The 14765-nt window shown below is 51.8% G+C and overlaps 1 protein-coding gene across 2 annotated transcripts in view; it reads left to right on the plus strand.

Annotated features, from left to right (window-relative positions):
• The window catches only part of LOC147111398 (uncharacterized), a 291247-nt gene that overhangs the window by 191632 nt on the left and 84850 nt on the right, over positions 1-14765 (plus strand). For both annotated transcript variants that reach the window (XM_085998359.1, XM_085998358.1), the window contains exons 14-20: positions 399-452; positions 3726-3785; positions 4691-4735; positions 8118-8171; positions 8955-8996; positions 12338-12431; positions 12563-12598. In XM_085998359.1, coding sequence (XP_085854485.1) covers positions 399-452; positions 3726-3785; positions 4691-4735; positions 8118-8171; positions 8955-8996; positions 12338-12431; positions 12563-12598 — 385 coding nt within the window. The remainder of the gene's footprint in view (positions 1-398; positions 453-3725; positions 3786-4690; positions 4736-8117; positions 8172-8954; positions 8997-12337; positions 12432-12562; positions 12599-14765) is intronic.

The following is a 14765-nucleotide window of genomic DNA, read 5'->3' on the forward strand; positions in this document are numbered from 1 at the left end:
CTCGTCCCTCTCTATCTCTGTAATCTCCTCCAGCCCCACAACCCCCCCAGTTCTCAGCACTCCGCCTATTCTGGCCTCTTGGGCCTTCCTGATTTCCATCACTCCACCATTGGCGGCCGTGCCTTCAGCTGCCTCGGCCCCAAGCTCTGGAATTCCCTCCCTAAACCTCTCCGCCTCTCTCTCCTCCTTTAAGACGCTCCTTAAAACCGACCTCCACCTGTTCTAATATCTCCTTCTGTGGCTCAGTGTCAGCTTTTGTTTGCTAATCGCTCCTGTGAAGCAGCTTCGGACGTTTTACTACATTAAAGGCACTATATAAATGCAAGTTGTTGTAGTAATAAATATATTTTTTAAAGACACAAATACTAATAACGTCCTTCTAACTGATTTATTATCAGGGTCTGAAAGGAGATCACGGCGTACCAGGAGCAAAGGGTTTTCCTGGTAGCCCAGTAAGTATTACGATCACACTGCTTTACTCATCTATTATTGTCTGAATAATCTGGTGTATATGTGCACCTCCTACCAACAAACTTCAGATCCTGTTGTCACGATTTTTGTTCATGCTTTTTACGTCAACATTTAGCAATGAAAACACCATTTGAATCATTTATAATGGGAATTTACTATGTAAACAGGTTTCTGTGACGCTGGGGTTGCAGGCTGCGGCCACTAGGTGGTGCTGTAGCTCCACCGTGTCCTTTACCACCGCATCCTCTGCCACACTCTGAGCAACGCCAAGGAAGATCGATTAGTAGAGAGCGACGATTATTTCAAATCAAAAATCAAATCAACTTTTATTGTCATTGTTAGTGCACAAGTTAGTGCACAAGACAACGAATTGTCCACACTTCCCCTCCCCCTCCTCCAGTACTCTGAGGAACCTGGGAGAGCTCCTTGCTATAAGTGTCCCCTTTACATGTACAGATCCTCCAGTAATCTCACCCAAGATAAGTCGGAGGCAGCGTGTTGGGGATTTTCCGATACCTGCTGTCGGCCTCTAACATCCTGTGGGATCTTGGAAAGTTTCCCGAGATGGTTCTGGAGGCACAGGCCTGGGTGGAGGGGTGTGGGTCTGGAGTCTCTGACAGTGCTGGGGGGCCACTGCTCAGTGCAGTTTGCTGGCCCCCCTCAGGCTGTGTCCTGCGAGGTGAACTTTACCCTCGATCCAGGAGCAGATTGGGTAACTGAGTAAAAGTTACCTCATTTGTCCAGTCAAGAGAGAGAGAGCGAGGTGACCGAGCCGCTTGGTGCCAGGGCTGTATTGGAATCCGTATGAACAATGACGGACAGGAAAAGACTCTCTGATCCATCCAGCCTGTCCGACACAATGGCCAGGTCTTGTGTATCACAATATATATACGCCCCCACCCCACCCACCCAAAACCATGGGATCCCCTGGGAGAGGTGAAAAACCACATTAAAGATCTCAGGCCAATTTGGGGGAAAAGAGATCTGGGAAATTCCTCTCCGACCCCCCCCCTTAGGTGATGGAAACTAGTCCAGGAGATCACTCTGGCCCTGCCTTCCCTGCAGTACCTACTTCTTGTACAAGGTGATCACCTCCCCAACCAGAAACAGCCCAGCTCTCGCCTTGAAGACATTGATTAAGACGAGTATGAGACAAGAGCTCATTGGCCCTCTCTCTAACTTGCACTCCTCCGCAATGGGGAAGAGTCACATTGCTGCTCAATACATTCTCTGAGCACAGGCACAAGGCTGGATCAAGCCCCCATGCTCACTCTGTGTTTAGGACCATGCCGTGGAGCTGCCTGAAGGATTATTTTGCCTCCATGTCTTGGCCGATCTCTAAATAAACGTCGGAACAGCAAGTGATGATAGGACAAAGATAAAATCATCTGGATACATTTTGGGAGTGAGTGCTCCCAGCAGAGAGCTTCTGGTGACGGGGACTTGTATCAGGAATTCAGGACCAGAGCTCCCCAGACCTGTCTTGTGCACTGATTTTCAAACCATTTATTCTATAATGGATGAAGTGTGCAGTGAATCACGCACTGACCCCCATGCCTGAATTGCCGATAGGTTCTTTGGTCATTACAAAGCTTTGCGTTGGGAGCCTGCACCCCATGGAGTGGTGTAGAAGTAACAGTAGCTGTTTGATTGGGATGCTTAATCAACAATCTCAACCATTAATAAAAACAGAAAATGCTGGAAACACTCAGCAGGTCAGGCAGCATCTGTGGAGAGAGAAACAGAGTTAACAATTCTGACGAAGGGTCATTGAGCTGAAACGTTAACTCTGTTTCTCTCTCCACAGATGCTGCCTGACCTGCTGAGTGTTTCCAGCATTTTCTGTTTTTATTTCAGATTTCCAGCATGCGCAGTATTTTGTTTTAGTCACAACCATTAATCAAGCTTCTTGGAAAGTGAGCAGGAGAGAATTTCCCAGACACCATGAGTGCTTGGGATAATGTAATGGGAAATTCAACAATCTCACAATCAATGCACCCTGTCATTTTTTTTTTTGTGTGCGTTCCCTTTAAATTTGCTGCACGTACAGGAACAAGGATGTCTTGCTGCAGTTGTACAGGGCCTTGGTGAGACCGCACCTTGAGTATTGTGTGCAGTTTTGGTCGCCTTATCTGAGGAAGGATGTTCTTGCCATGGAGGGAGTGAAGCGAAGATTCACCAGGCTGATACCTGGGATGGCAGGAATGACGTATGGAGTTTAGAAGAATGAGAGGGGGTCTCATTGAAACTTATAAAATTCTAACAGGACTAGACAGACTAGATGCAGGAAGGATGTTCCCGATGGCGGGGGAGTCCAGAACCAGGGGTCACAGTCTAAGGATAAGGGGTAAGCCATTTAGGACTGAGATGAGGAGGAATTTCTTCACCCAGAGAGTGGTGAACCTGTGGAATTCTCTACCACACAAGGCAGTTGAGGCCAATTCATTAAATATCTTCAAGAAGGAGTTGGATATATTTCTTAAGGCTAAAGAGATCAAGGGATATGGGGAGAAGGCAGGGACAGGGTACTGAGTTAGGATGATCAGCCATGATCTCATTAAATGGCAGAACAGGCTCGAGGGGCTGAATGGCCTACTCGTGCTCTATCTTCTGTGTTTCTATGTTTCTATGTTATCTTCCAGCGGCCACAGCTTGTGAGCGGCCTGCGCGGGACCTCCCGATCGATGCGTGGCAGCACGCTCGCACACCTTAGGGGGAGCGTTGCTCATAATCCCAGCAAGCACTGCCCCTCAAAGGCAGCAGAGGTCTGAGAATGGGCTCCCCAGTGCTGGAGCAACTATCTCCCACTCACGTTCCCTTCGACTGAGGCTTCCAGCTTGGGATCACTGAATTTGCTCTGTAATTTTGCAGTATGAAAGAGTGGGCTAATTTGCTCACAGGTTGTGCACTTGTCACTGAGAAGTCTTGACTGAATGGCCAGTGCCTTGACTCAAATAAAAAGTCCAACCATTTAGTTTGAAATGATGTTCATCAACACAATCACCATGGCCTGAGCTTTAATGCGAAAACCAAATCTGTCTCCACCGGAACAGGCCAATATTTCTTGTTATGAGATGTGAACGCGATCAATCGCCAACACACACACACACTGAAAACAATGGAACATTTAAAAGACTCTAACAAAAGGGGTTTGCAAAATGAAACTCCCAAAAGGCGAGCACGTTCTTCGAGAATTTTGGTTGTCCAATTTTATAAATGTTACTGACCTCAAGTGACTATTTCTACATCTCCAGGGACATTCTAGTATCGGAATGAAGGGTGACAAAGGAGAGGTGGGAGAACCCGGCAAACGCGTGAGTATGGTGCAGCCTGGTTATTTATTGTTGAATTCATTCTCGGGATGCGGGCGTCGCTGGGCATTGCCGGCATTTATTGCCCGTCCCCAGCTGCCCTGAGAGGGTGGTGGTCGGCCTTCTTCTGCAGCAGTTTGATACAAACTGAGTGACTTGCTCGGTCACTTCAGATGGCAGTTGGTGCGGGTCTGGAGTCACCGATAGGCCCAGGTCGGGTAAGGGCGGCGGGTTCCCTTCCCTAAAGGACGTCAGTGAACCAGTTGGGTTTTTACCACAATCCGACAGCTTCAGTCACTTTTACTGAGACCAGCCAGAAACGACCAAGATTTATTGGATTCAGTTGCCACGGTGGGATTTGAACTCACAGCCAGTACTGTAACCATTAGGCCACCGTCCCCTTACAGGGCAGAGACTGAGGCGTACGTTTCATGATATGGTGATCCCATTAGATCTCAGTGCGACAGGCTCTCGGACTGGGAAATCGGGCACAGGACGGCAGGGTCCCTTCCCTAAAGGACATTGGTGAACCAGTTGGGTTTTTACGACAATCCGACAGTTTCACGGTCAGTTTTTCTGTTCCCTGTGATGAGCTTCCTGTGAGCTCCGCCCTACACTGGGAGCACCGGATTCCAGGAACAGCCCTTGGGAAAGCTGAGGGTAGAGTTGACAATCTGGTTTTCCAGGTTCAGAGTCAGCCACTTGACCCCGAAGGATGGAAAATCCTACCGGGGCCCGAACCTCCCTCCCAATCCATAAAACCGCCCCTTTGTTAAAATGCTCGTAAAGTTCTCCCTTTGCTGATTGTTCGACAATGGTGCAGAAAGTGTTGGTGCCCTAAGAATTGTCCGCCTGTTTCTTTGACGCAGTTTTGTACCTAAAGCAATGTCGTTTAACCAACTTCACAGGGTAAACCTGGCAAAGACGGTGATCCAGGATTCCCAGGACGTGACGTAAGTACTTTTTGTATCGTAACCTGATCACAGCCTCTCAACGGACCCAAGTTCTAGACTAACCCATAATGTCTACGGACTGACTGGAACTGAAACCATCAGCCCTGCACCCAACGGGCCTGCCCATTAAGGCCCTTTGATCCTGGTTCTAAGGGGAATGTTTGTGCTACCAGTTCCCAGTAACCTGGGTCTTCCCAGCGGCAGGACTGAGCGAGTCGAGAGGTTTGCATTCGTGCCATCACCAGCTGAGTGAGGCCCTCGCTTCGGGAACCAAGAGCGTAAAGCCCTGCCCCAACAGACGTCAGTGTAGAAGGGTCTTATTCTGCACCAGCCAGCCAAGTGTTGGCGGCAGTTTAAGAGTGAGGTGGGCAGGAGCTGTGGTACATTGTGGGTCTAGGCAGGGAGAGAGTGAGGTGGGCAGGAGCTGTGGTACATTGTGGGTCTAGGCAGGGAGAGAGTGAGGTGGGCAGGAGCTGTGGTACATTGTGGGTCTAGGCAGGGAGAGAGTGAGGTGGGCAGGAGCTGTGGTACATTGTGGGTCTAGGCAGTTTAAGAGTGAGGTGGGCAGGAGCTGTGGTACATTGTGGGTCTAGGCAGGGAGAGAGTGAGGTGGGCAGGAGCTGTGGTACATTGTGGGTCTAGGCAGGGAGAGAGTGAGGTGGGCAGGAGCTGTGGTACATTGTGGGTCTAGGCAGGGAGAGAGTGAGGTGGGCAGGAGCTGTGGTACATTGTGGGTCTAGGCAGGGAGAGAGTGAGGTGGGCAGGAGCTGTGGTACATTGTGGGTCTAGGCAGGGAGAGAGTGAGGTGGGCAGGAGCTGTGGTACATTGTGGGTCTAGGCAGGGAGAGAGTGAGGTGGGCAGGAGCTGTGGTACATTGTGGGTCTAGGCAGGGAGATAGGGAACATGTTCTCAAACACACGCAGAGTGCTCCTGACAGACTCCAATCGCAGCTGATGTCTTGAATGACTGAACTAATCCACCAAAAGCTAAAGTTCAAGAGGCAACTAGACATTGGGCTGGATTTTTCCAGGTCCCACCGGGAACCCGGGACACGGCGGGAAACCCGGAAGTTCGGGATTCCCGGTACGCTGTGGAGTTTTAACTCCAGTGTGTGCGTGCAACATCAGGGGCGAGTTTCCCGCCCGGAAGTCAGCTTGATTCACAGGCTGGCTTCCAGTCAGCGGGGAACGCGGACAAGGAGGTCGCAGGACCAGGGAGGTGCTGGCCCAGGATGGGGGTGGTGTGGGGAGTCCAAGCCTGGGGAGGGGGTGGTGCGGGTCCAATCTGGGATGGCAGGAATGACGTATGAGGAGAGATTGGGTCGATTGGGCTTATACTCACTGGAGTTTAGAAGAATGAGAGGGGATCTCATTGAAACTTTTAAAATTCTAACAGGACTAGACAGACTAGATGCAGGAAGGATGTTCCCGATGGCGGGGGAGTCCAGAACCAGGGGTCACAGTCTAAGGATAAGGGGTAAACCATTTAGGACAGAGATGAGGAGGAATTTCTTCACCCAGAGAGTGGTGAACCTGTGGAATTCTCTACCACAGAAGGCAGTTGAGGCCAATTCATTAAATACATTCAAGAAGGAGTTGGATATATTTCTTGAGGCTAAAGGGATCAAGGGATATGGGGAGAAGGCAGGGACAGGGTACTGAATTTGGATGATCAGCCATGATCTCATTGAATGGCGGAGCAGGCTCGAGGGGCCGAATGGCCGACTCCTGCTCCTATCTTCTATGTTTCTATGTTTCTAATCCCCAACCCCGGGGCCGAGTCAAGCTCCTCCTGGGGGGGGAAGTTCCAGGCCGGGAGGGAGGGTCCGATCCTGGGGGGGGGGTCCGAACCTTGACCCCGTGGAGGGCTAGGCTGATGGTGGTGGAGCTTGGGGTGCCGGGAGGAAGCACTCCTGCTCCTCCCGACCCACAGGCATTGCTCCCCGAGGCTGAGGCCCCACGAGCCCCAGGATCCCGGGCCGCCTGCAGTGAAACCTGCAAAGCAGGTTAAAGCAGAGGCTTCAGGCCTCATTATAATATTTAAATTGCCAACCCGCCTCCTGGCAGTGGGTTGCAGCTCCTCCCACCCCCATCCCTCCTGAGTTAAAGGTGAAAGTGGGCGGGTTGGGGGCGGGTTGGGGTGTTAGAGGGGGGTTGGGGGCGGGTTGGGGGTTGGGTGGGGGGCGGGTAGGGGCGGGTTGGGGCGGGTGGGGGGTGGCTTGGGGGCGGCTTGGGGGGAGGGGTGGTTGGGGCGGGTTGGGGGGGTTGGGGGTGGGTTTGGGGGTGTTGGGGCGGGTTGGAGATGGGTTGGGGGCGGGTTGGGGGGGTTGGGGCGGGTTGGGGGTGGGTTGGAGATGGGTTGGGGGCGGGTTGGAGACGGGTTGAGGGGGGGGTTGGGGCAGGTTGGGGGTTTGGGGGCGGGTTGGAGACGGGTTGACGGGGGGTTGGGGCGGGTTGGGGGTTTGGGGGCGGGTTGGGGGGGTTGGGGCGGGTTGGGGGTGGGTTGGAGATGGGTTGGGGGCGGGTTGGGGCGGGTTGGGGGCGGGTTTGGGGCGGGTTGGAGACGGGTTGGGGGCGGGTTGGAGACGGGTTGAGGGGGGGTTGGGGGCAGGTTGGGGGTTTGGGGGTGGGTCGGGGGCGGGTTGAGGGGGGGTTGGGGCGGGTTGGGGGTTTGGGGGCGGGTTGGAGACGGGTTGACGGGGGGTTGGGGGCAGGTTGGGGGTTTGGGGGTGGGTCGGGGGCGGGTTGAGGGGGGGTTGGGGGCGGGTCGGGGGCGCGTTGGAGACGGGTTGGGGGTGGGTTGGGGGTGGGTTGGAGACGGGTTGGGGTGGGTTGGGGGCGGGTTGGGGTGGGTTGGGGGGGTTGGGGCGGGTTGGGGGGGTTGGGGTGGTGGGGGGGTCGGGGGCGGGTGGGGGGTTGGAGCGAGTTGGAGGGGGGTTGTGGGCGGTTGGGGGGTTCGGGGGCAGGTGGGGGGGTCGGGGGGTTGGGGGGTCGGGGTGGGTTGGGGCGGGTTGGAGACGGGTTGGGGGTGGGTTGGGGCGGGTCGGGGGCGGGTGGGGGGTCGGGGGGTTCACATTTCCCCCCAGGGCTCCAGCCCACCCGCTCTTGCCTCAGGAAATTCCGGCCATTGTGCGGGGGAGGGGAGGTTACTGCGGCCAGAGAGCGAGACGGGGACATCTCACAGTGTCGTCTGCTTCAATCCCCAAACATTGACTGGCAGCTTACGAAACCTTTAAAAGCACCTGCTTCACAATGTTCTGACTTCTGTGGATTGTACTTAGATGTTGGCGAAAAAAAATCAATTTCAAAGATGTTTCTGGAACTTTATGTCGGCTGTTGATGAACAGGGAGAAAATTATTCTTTGTTTTGTTTAACTTACAGGGTCAATCAGGTTATCCGGGTGAACCAGGGTTCACCGGTCAGGACAGCCCCAAGGTAAAGAGTTTCATTTTAATTTACTTTTTCATCAAATATTGGTTGGATGGATGGAGGGAAGGAGAGAGAGAAGAAGGGATGGGTGGGTGGAGGGAGGAAGGCAGAGATGGGTGGAAAGAAGGAGGGAGCGAGGGATAGATGGATGGAATGGAGAGGTGGATGGGTGGATGAGTGGTGGGAGGGAAGGAAGGAGGGATGGATGGGTGGGTGAGAGAGGGAGGGAGAGATGGGTGGCGGGAGGGAGGGAGAGAGAGATCGAAGGATGGATGGGCGGAGGGAGGGAGGAATGGATGGATGAGTGGGTGGAGGGAGGGAGGGAGGGAGGGTGGATGGATCCATAGGTCGGTTTACGATGAACATTCAGTGCTGCAGAATATGGGAGAGAATTTCCATGGCGGCTACCCAATTTCGCGCCCTAACTTTTGCATCAGCTAGCGGAAGCCGTGGGAGATTGGTGTGATGCCATTTAGTCAGTTCTCTGGTGTTTCCGCCAAGGTTATGACAGGAGATCGGGAGAACCCTTCGGCAATTGCTGCCACATGTCTCCAGTGCTCATTCTCTCCTGGCCTCCCATAACTGGCTTGCCCAGGACTCTTACAGTCAGCACCAGAGGAGCGAGATTCAAATATTGGCCAGAGAGAGAGACGGTTACATTTTCAAACCCCTGCACCAGCCAGTCTCTAAACCGTCCCATTAATGTCTGACCTGTCTGTAAATTAACTTCAGTTCCATTGTCCTACTTCGTGCTGCCTTGAAAATAACAGCCAGATGTTCTTTCTCTAGGGAGAGAAAGGCAATCGTGGCATTGATGGTCCTCCCGGTGTTGTAAGTATCTGAAAACAAGTTCGGCAATGGTAATTAGAATCTGTATTTCATGAGATCTTATCACCTAAAATGCTTCAGATTTCTGTTGGCAATATAATGCATGGAATCAAAGAATCTCACAGCACAGGAGGAGGCCATTCGGCCCATCGTGCCTGTGCCGGCTCTTTGAACGAGCTCTCCAATTAGTCCCACTCCCCCCTGCTCTTTCCCCACAGCCCTGCACATTTTCCTTTTCAAGTATTTATCCAATTCCCTTTTGAAAGTTACTATTGAATCTGCTTCCACCGCCCTTTCAGGCAGCGCGTTCCAGATCACAACAACTCGCTGCGTAAAAAACATTCTCCTCATCTCCCCTCTGGTTCTTTCACTAATTATTTTTTAAATAGAGTATTTTTTAAATGGTGAGAGATTGGGAAAGGTTGGTGTTCAGAGGGACCTGGGTGTCCTTGTACACGAATCACTGAAAGTTAACATGCAGGTACAGCAAGCAATTAGGAAAGCAAATGGTATGTTGGCCTTTATTACAAGAGGATTTGAGTATAAGAGTAAAGATGTCTTACTGCAATTATATAGGGCCCTGGTGAGACCACACCTGGAGTATTGTGTACAGTTTTGGTCTCCTTACCTAAGGAAGGATATACTTGCCATAGAGAGAGTGCAACGAAGGTTCACCAGACTGGTTCCTGGGATGGGGGGATTGTCCTATGAGGAGAGATTGAGTAGACTAGGCCTATATTCTCTAGAGTTTAGAAGAATGAGAGGTGATCTCATTGAAACATACAAAATTCTTACAGGGCTTGACAGAGTAGATGCAGGGAGGATGTTTCCCCTGGCTGGAGAGTCTAGAACCAGGGGTCACAGTCTCAGAATAAGGGGTCGGCCATTTAGGACTGAGATGAGGAGAAATTTCTTCACTCAGAGGGTGGTGAATCTTTGGAATTCTCTACCCCAGAGGGCTGTGGAGGCTCAGTCGCTGAGTATATTCAAGACAGAGATCGATAGATTTTTGAATATTAAGGGAATCAAGGGATCTGGGGATAGTGCAGGAAAGTGGAGTTGAGGTAGAAGATCAGCCAGGATCTTATTGAATGGAGGAGCAGGTTCGAGGGGCCGAATGGCCGACTCCTGCTCCTATTTCTTAATTATCTTAAATCTGTGTCCTCTGGTTACCGACCTTTCTGCCACTAGAAAGTTTTTCTTTGTTTACTCTATCAACACCTGCTGTTAACCTTCTCTGCTCCAAGGAGACCAACCCCAGCTTCTTCAGTCTATCCACGTAACTGAAGTCCCTGTAAATTTAAATCACATTTAAAAACATAGATTCTTCTTCCTTTTGCACATGGAGCTGAATAGTTCCTGCCTTTATTGGGATGTTTTGGGGGTAATTTTACAAACTCACACTCCCGGTTCAGCACATCTCCCACCTGGAGTCTGGGCATTGCTCCCCACAATTCTACAGGGTGGAGCCAGTGCCCCAAATCCCATTAAGCTCTCTCTGTGGGCAGGAGTGCGAATTGGTGAAATGACCACGGCGATGAGCGTGGATTGTACCACGGCCTCAGATTGGCAGTGCTGTGGAACGCACGGTGATTGTATTGCAGAGAGGGTCCCTCCTCTGCACTGCAGTAGAAAGTACCTCCACTTGTGGAGCTGTCTCTTTCACATTTTCCCGAGAGTTTGGGTTTCACTGTTGGGTCAGTACAGCATTAAACTCTTCTAAACTTTGTCCTCCAATTCACTGAATATTTCGCTGTATTTGCCAGATATCCAGTCAAGCTAATGGGACTCGCACATTGTTTAAAATGAATCCAAATTTATCTCTTTGTCACCAAAACCGTGGGAAAAATTCGTTAGCAACCATTTTGAGTCGCTAACATCGCCTGGGCGCTAAATTTAGCGCCCGGTGAAAAATAGTGCCGGCGATCGCGAAATTCAGTTTTAGCGCCCCAAGAGGGAGGAGGAGTGCTAACCCTGAATATCGGGGCGGTGCGTTCTGCAGCGCTGCGCACTGGGCCACGTAACCAAGAGGAGTGCCGGGCTGCCAGATCGTGGCATGGACCCCGCGTTGAAAGAGGCAACGGGCTGCGACCAGTAAGTCGGCTGATTTTTTTTTTCCCGCCCGCCACCTCCCCTTTACTTACTGCTCCACGATCCTCCTGCCGCTCCGTTCCCGCCCCTTGAATCGGCCGCTGTCATTGCCCGGCGCAGATTCAGGGGGCGCGGCCAATTTTGCAGGCGGGGCAAAAACGGGGCGCTGCGCATTGTGATGACATCGTCATCGCCTGCATAGCGGAGTGGGGTGCTACTGGTTACCGCCGTTGCTAAACTCCTGCTGAATTTAGTGGGAGTTTTGGCGGCGCCGTGCCCGGGCGTAAAGTCGTTTACGCCCCATTAGCCCCCCCCTCCCACCCCGAGGCACTAACAGGAGGCGCAAATGCACCGAATTTCTAGCCCTTGGTCTTGTCTAGGGCTCGCTCAGAATTGTCTCAATGCATTTTACATTGTGCTATCAGACTCCCCAGGCGTACAGCGAGCTAAAGGTAAAACGGTCAGGATTCATCCAGGCCCAGTGGAAAATGGGAACAGGAGGAGGCCATTCAGCCCCTCGAGCCTGTTCTGTCATTCAGTTAGATCAAGGCTGATCTGTATCTTATCTCCAGCTACCTGCCTTGATTCCGTAACCCTTAATAGCCTTACCCGACAAAATTCTATTAATCTCAGTGACCCAAAAGAGTCGTTAAAAACAGGTCTCCCCAGCAGCTGTGATACTTCCATGTTTGACTGACTACCCTACAATGATACAGAAGGACAGGAACGGAATTTTCCAGTGTATTTTTCCCTCATTGCTTCTCCCAAGAGATTCCATGTCTGTTCGAGGTTAGAAGGAGTCTAGTCATGGTGCTGCGGCCCCCGTGGTGTGGGGACTGGCCTGATGTACCAGCAGCTCTTTTCCTGCACGTCATTTTCATACGTTCCTGTGAAACGATCAGCTGGCCCCCCGAGCTTGCCCCGTCGAACCCATCCGACCCCCTCCCCATCACCCACCCCCCATCACAGCCTCACAGTCTCCTGGGAGAGTCAAAGGAAAATCTTTGGCCAGTTTAGGGAATTCCTCTCCAGCCCCCGCCAGTACTGAAGCAACCCCGGGAGGTCTCCATTACCGATACCACCAGCCCATCATCCCGCCGAGCTCCGAAAACCGGCGGTGTCTTCCACCGGAGACTCACAGCCGGCTGGGCAACAATGAATAACTTTGGCAAAGATTATCTGACTGGACACTGACTCCCCCCGCCACGCCAACAAGAATCTGCCGTTCACTAAACACCATCTTTGTTTTATAGATTATTGATTCAGAAGGACAGGCTATTTATGGCACGCAAGGTGAGCCAGGTAGCCCAGGCTTTCCTGGGCTAAAAGGTGAACAAGGCCCTTCAGGTGAGTGTACCTGATCTGACAGTTGGTCGTGTTAGTAATGCCAATATTCAGCATAAGTGGAAATCAATTGAAAAATTATCAACATAAATAAAACACTTCCTCCTTTTTCTCCACCCCCTCCCCCCTTCCAGGCCCCCCAGGACTCGCAGGAGTACCAGGCCCACCAGGTAAAGAATGTGAAGCTTCTGTGGCGGAATAGCGATTGGCACTGGGCTTAACCTAGACTGACCAGCAAGCAAACAAGGCTAATTATAAACAACTTTACAGGGAGGATTTGCACAGTAGTCACAAAGATTCCTATTTTAGAGATAAAAGGGTAGATCTTGCAAGGCTCCTCACCCAGTGAAGTGTATCACACACCTGGACTACAGGTACACCAGGGTTCAAACACCTGGAATACAGATACACCTGGGATCACACACCTGGACGACAGGTACACCAGGATTCACACACCTGGAATACAGATACACCTGGGATCACACACCTGGAGTACAGGTACACCTGGGATCACACACCTGGAGTACAGGTACACCAGGGTTCACACACCTGTAATACAGATACACCTGGGATCACACACCTGGACTACAGGTGCACCAGGATTCACACACCTGGAATACAGATACACTTGGGATCACACACCTGGAGTACAGGTACACCTGGGATCACACACCTGGAGTACAGGTACACCTGGGATCACACACCTGGACTACAGGTACACCTGGGATCACACACCTGGAGTACAGGTACATCTGGGATCACACACCTGGGATCACACACCTGGAGTACAGGTACACCTGGGAGCACACACCTGGAGTACAGGTACACCTGGGATCACACACCTGGAGTACAGGTACACCTGGGATTACACACCTGGAGTACAGGTACACCTGAGATCACATACCTGGAGTACAGGTACACCTGGGATCACACACCTGGAGTACAGGTACACCTGGGATCACACAACTGGACTACAGGTACACCTGAGATCACACACCTGGACTACAGGTACACCTGGGATCACACACCTGGAGTACAGGTACACCTGGGATCACATACATGGACTATAGGTACACCTGGGATCACACACCTGGAGTGCAGGTACACCTGGGATCACACACCTGGAGTACAGGTACACCTGGGATCACACACCTGGAGTACAGGTACACCTGGGATCACACACCTGGACTACAGGTACACCTGGGATCACACACCTGGACTACAGGTACACCTGGGATCACACACCTGGAGTACAGGTACACCTGGGATCACACACCTGGAGTACAGATACACCTGGGATCTCACACCTGGACTACAGATACACCTGGGATCACACACCTGGACTACAGATACACCTGGGATCACACACCTGGAGTACAGGTACACCTGGGATCACACACCTGGAGCACAGGTACACCTGAGATCACACACCTGGAGTACAGGTACACCTGGGATCACATACCTGGAGTACAGATGCACCTGGGATCACATACCTGCAGTACAGATGCACCTGGGATCACACACCTGGAGTTCAGGTACACCTGGGATCACACACCTGGAGTACAGGTACATCTGGGATCACACACCTGGACTACAGATACACCTGGGATCACACACCTGGAATACAGATACACCTGGGATCACACACCTGGAGTACAGGTACACCTGGGATCATACACCTGGACTACAGATACACCTGGGATCACACACCTGGAGTACAGGTACACCTGGGATCACACACCTGGACTACAGATACACCTAGGATCACACACCTGGAGTACAGGTACACCTGGGATCACACACCTGGAGTACAGGTACACCTGGGATCACACACCTGGCTCCTAAAGGACAATGTAAATCATGAGGCTTCTAATTAACATCAGTTAAATATCTACAGGTGGGCAAACCTCCATCTGTCGTTTCGTCACCTGAATTTTTCTCTTTCTATAAAAGTAGAATTCCTCTCAAACGATTTGCATTTCAACAAAAAATATGCCAAAAATTGTAGATCTTGGTGAGAGCAGGATCAGGAAAAGGTTCAGGATAAGGAGTGGAGATACAGCGGGAGAGTGGGATTACCTTGACTCTGGATGGAGACTCAGTTCTGGGGGATTCATGAGGCGAGGACTACTCGATACTAGTTATTGAACCATCGCTGCCGGGTAGATATGAGGGCCTAGAAATTGGCCCGCACAGCGCCCGTCTTTCCGTTACTTGGACTACTAGGCCCCAATGTGGCGGGCGGGAGTCGCGCTCACATTTGTCAGGAAGTGCCATATTGGGTAGCGACAGTAATATTCGTCCTTTACCCAGGCCTAAAACAGGGGCTAGGCCCCT

This window comes from Somniosus microcephalus, chromosome 10 (assembly GCF_052327205.1).
Source record: "Somniosus microcephalus isolate GS21.2 chromosome 10, FLI_Smic_1.0, whole genome shotgun sequence".
In the NCBI taxonomy this organism is placed as follows: domain Eukaryota; kingdom Metazoa; phylum Chordata; class Chondrichthyes; order Squaliformes; family Somniosidae; genus Somniosus; species Somniosus microcephalus.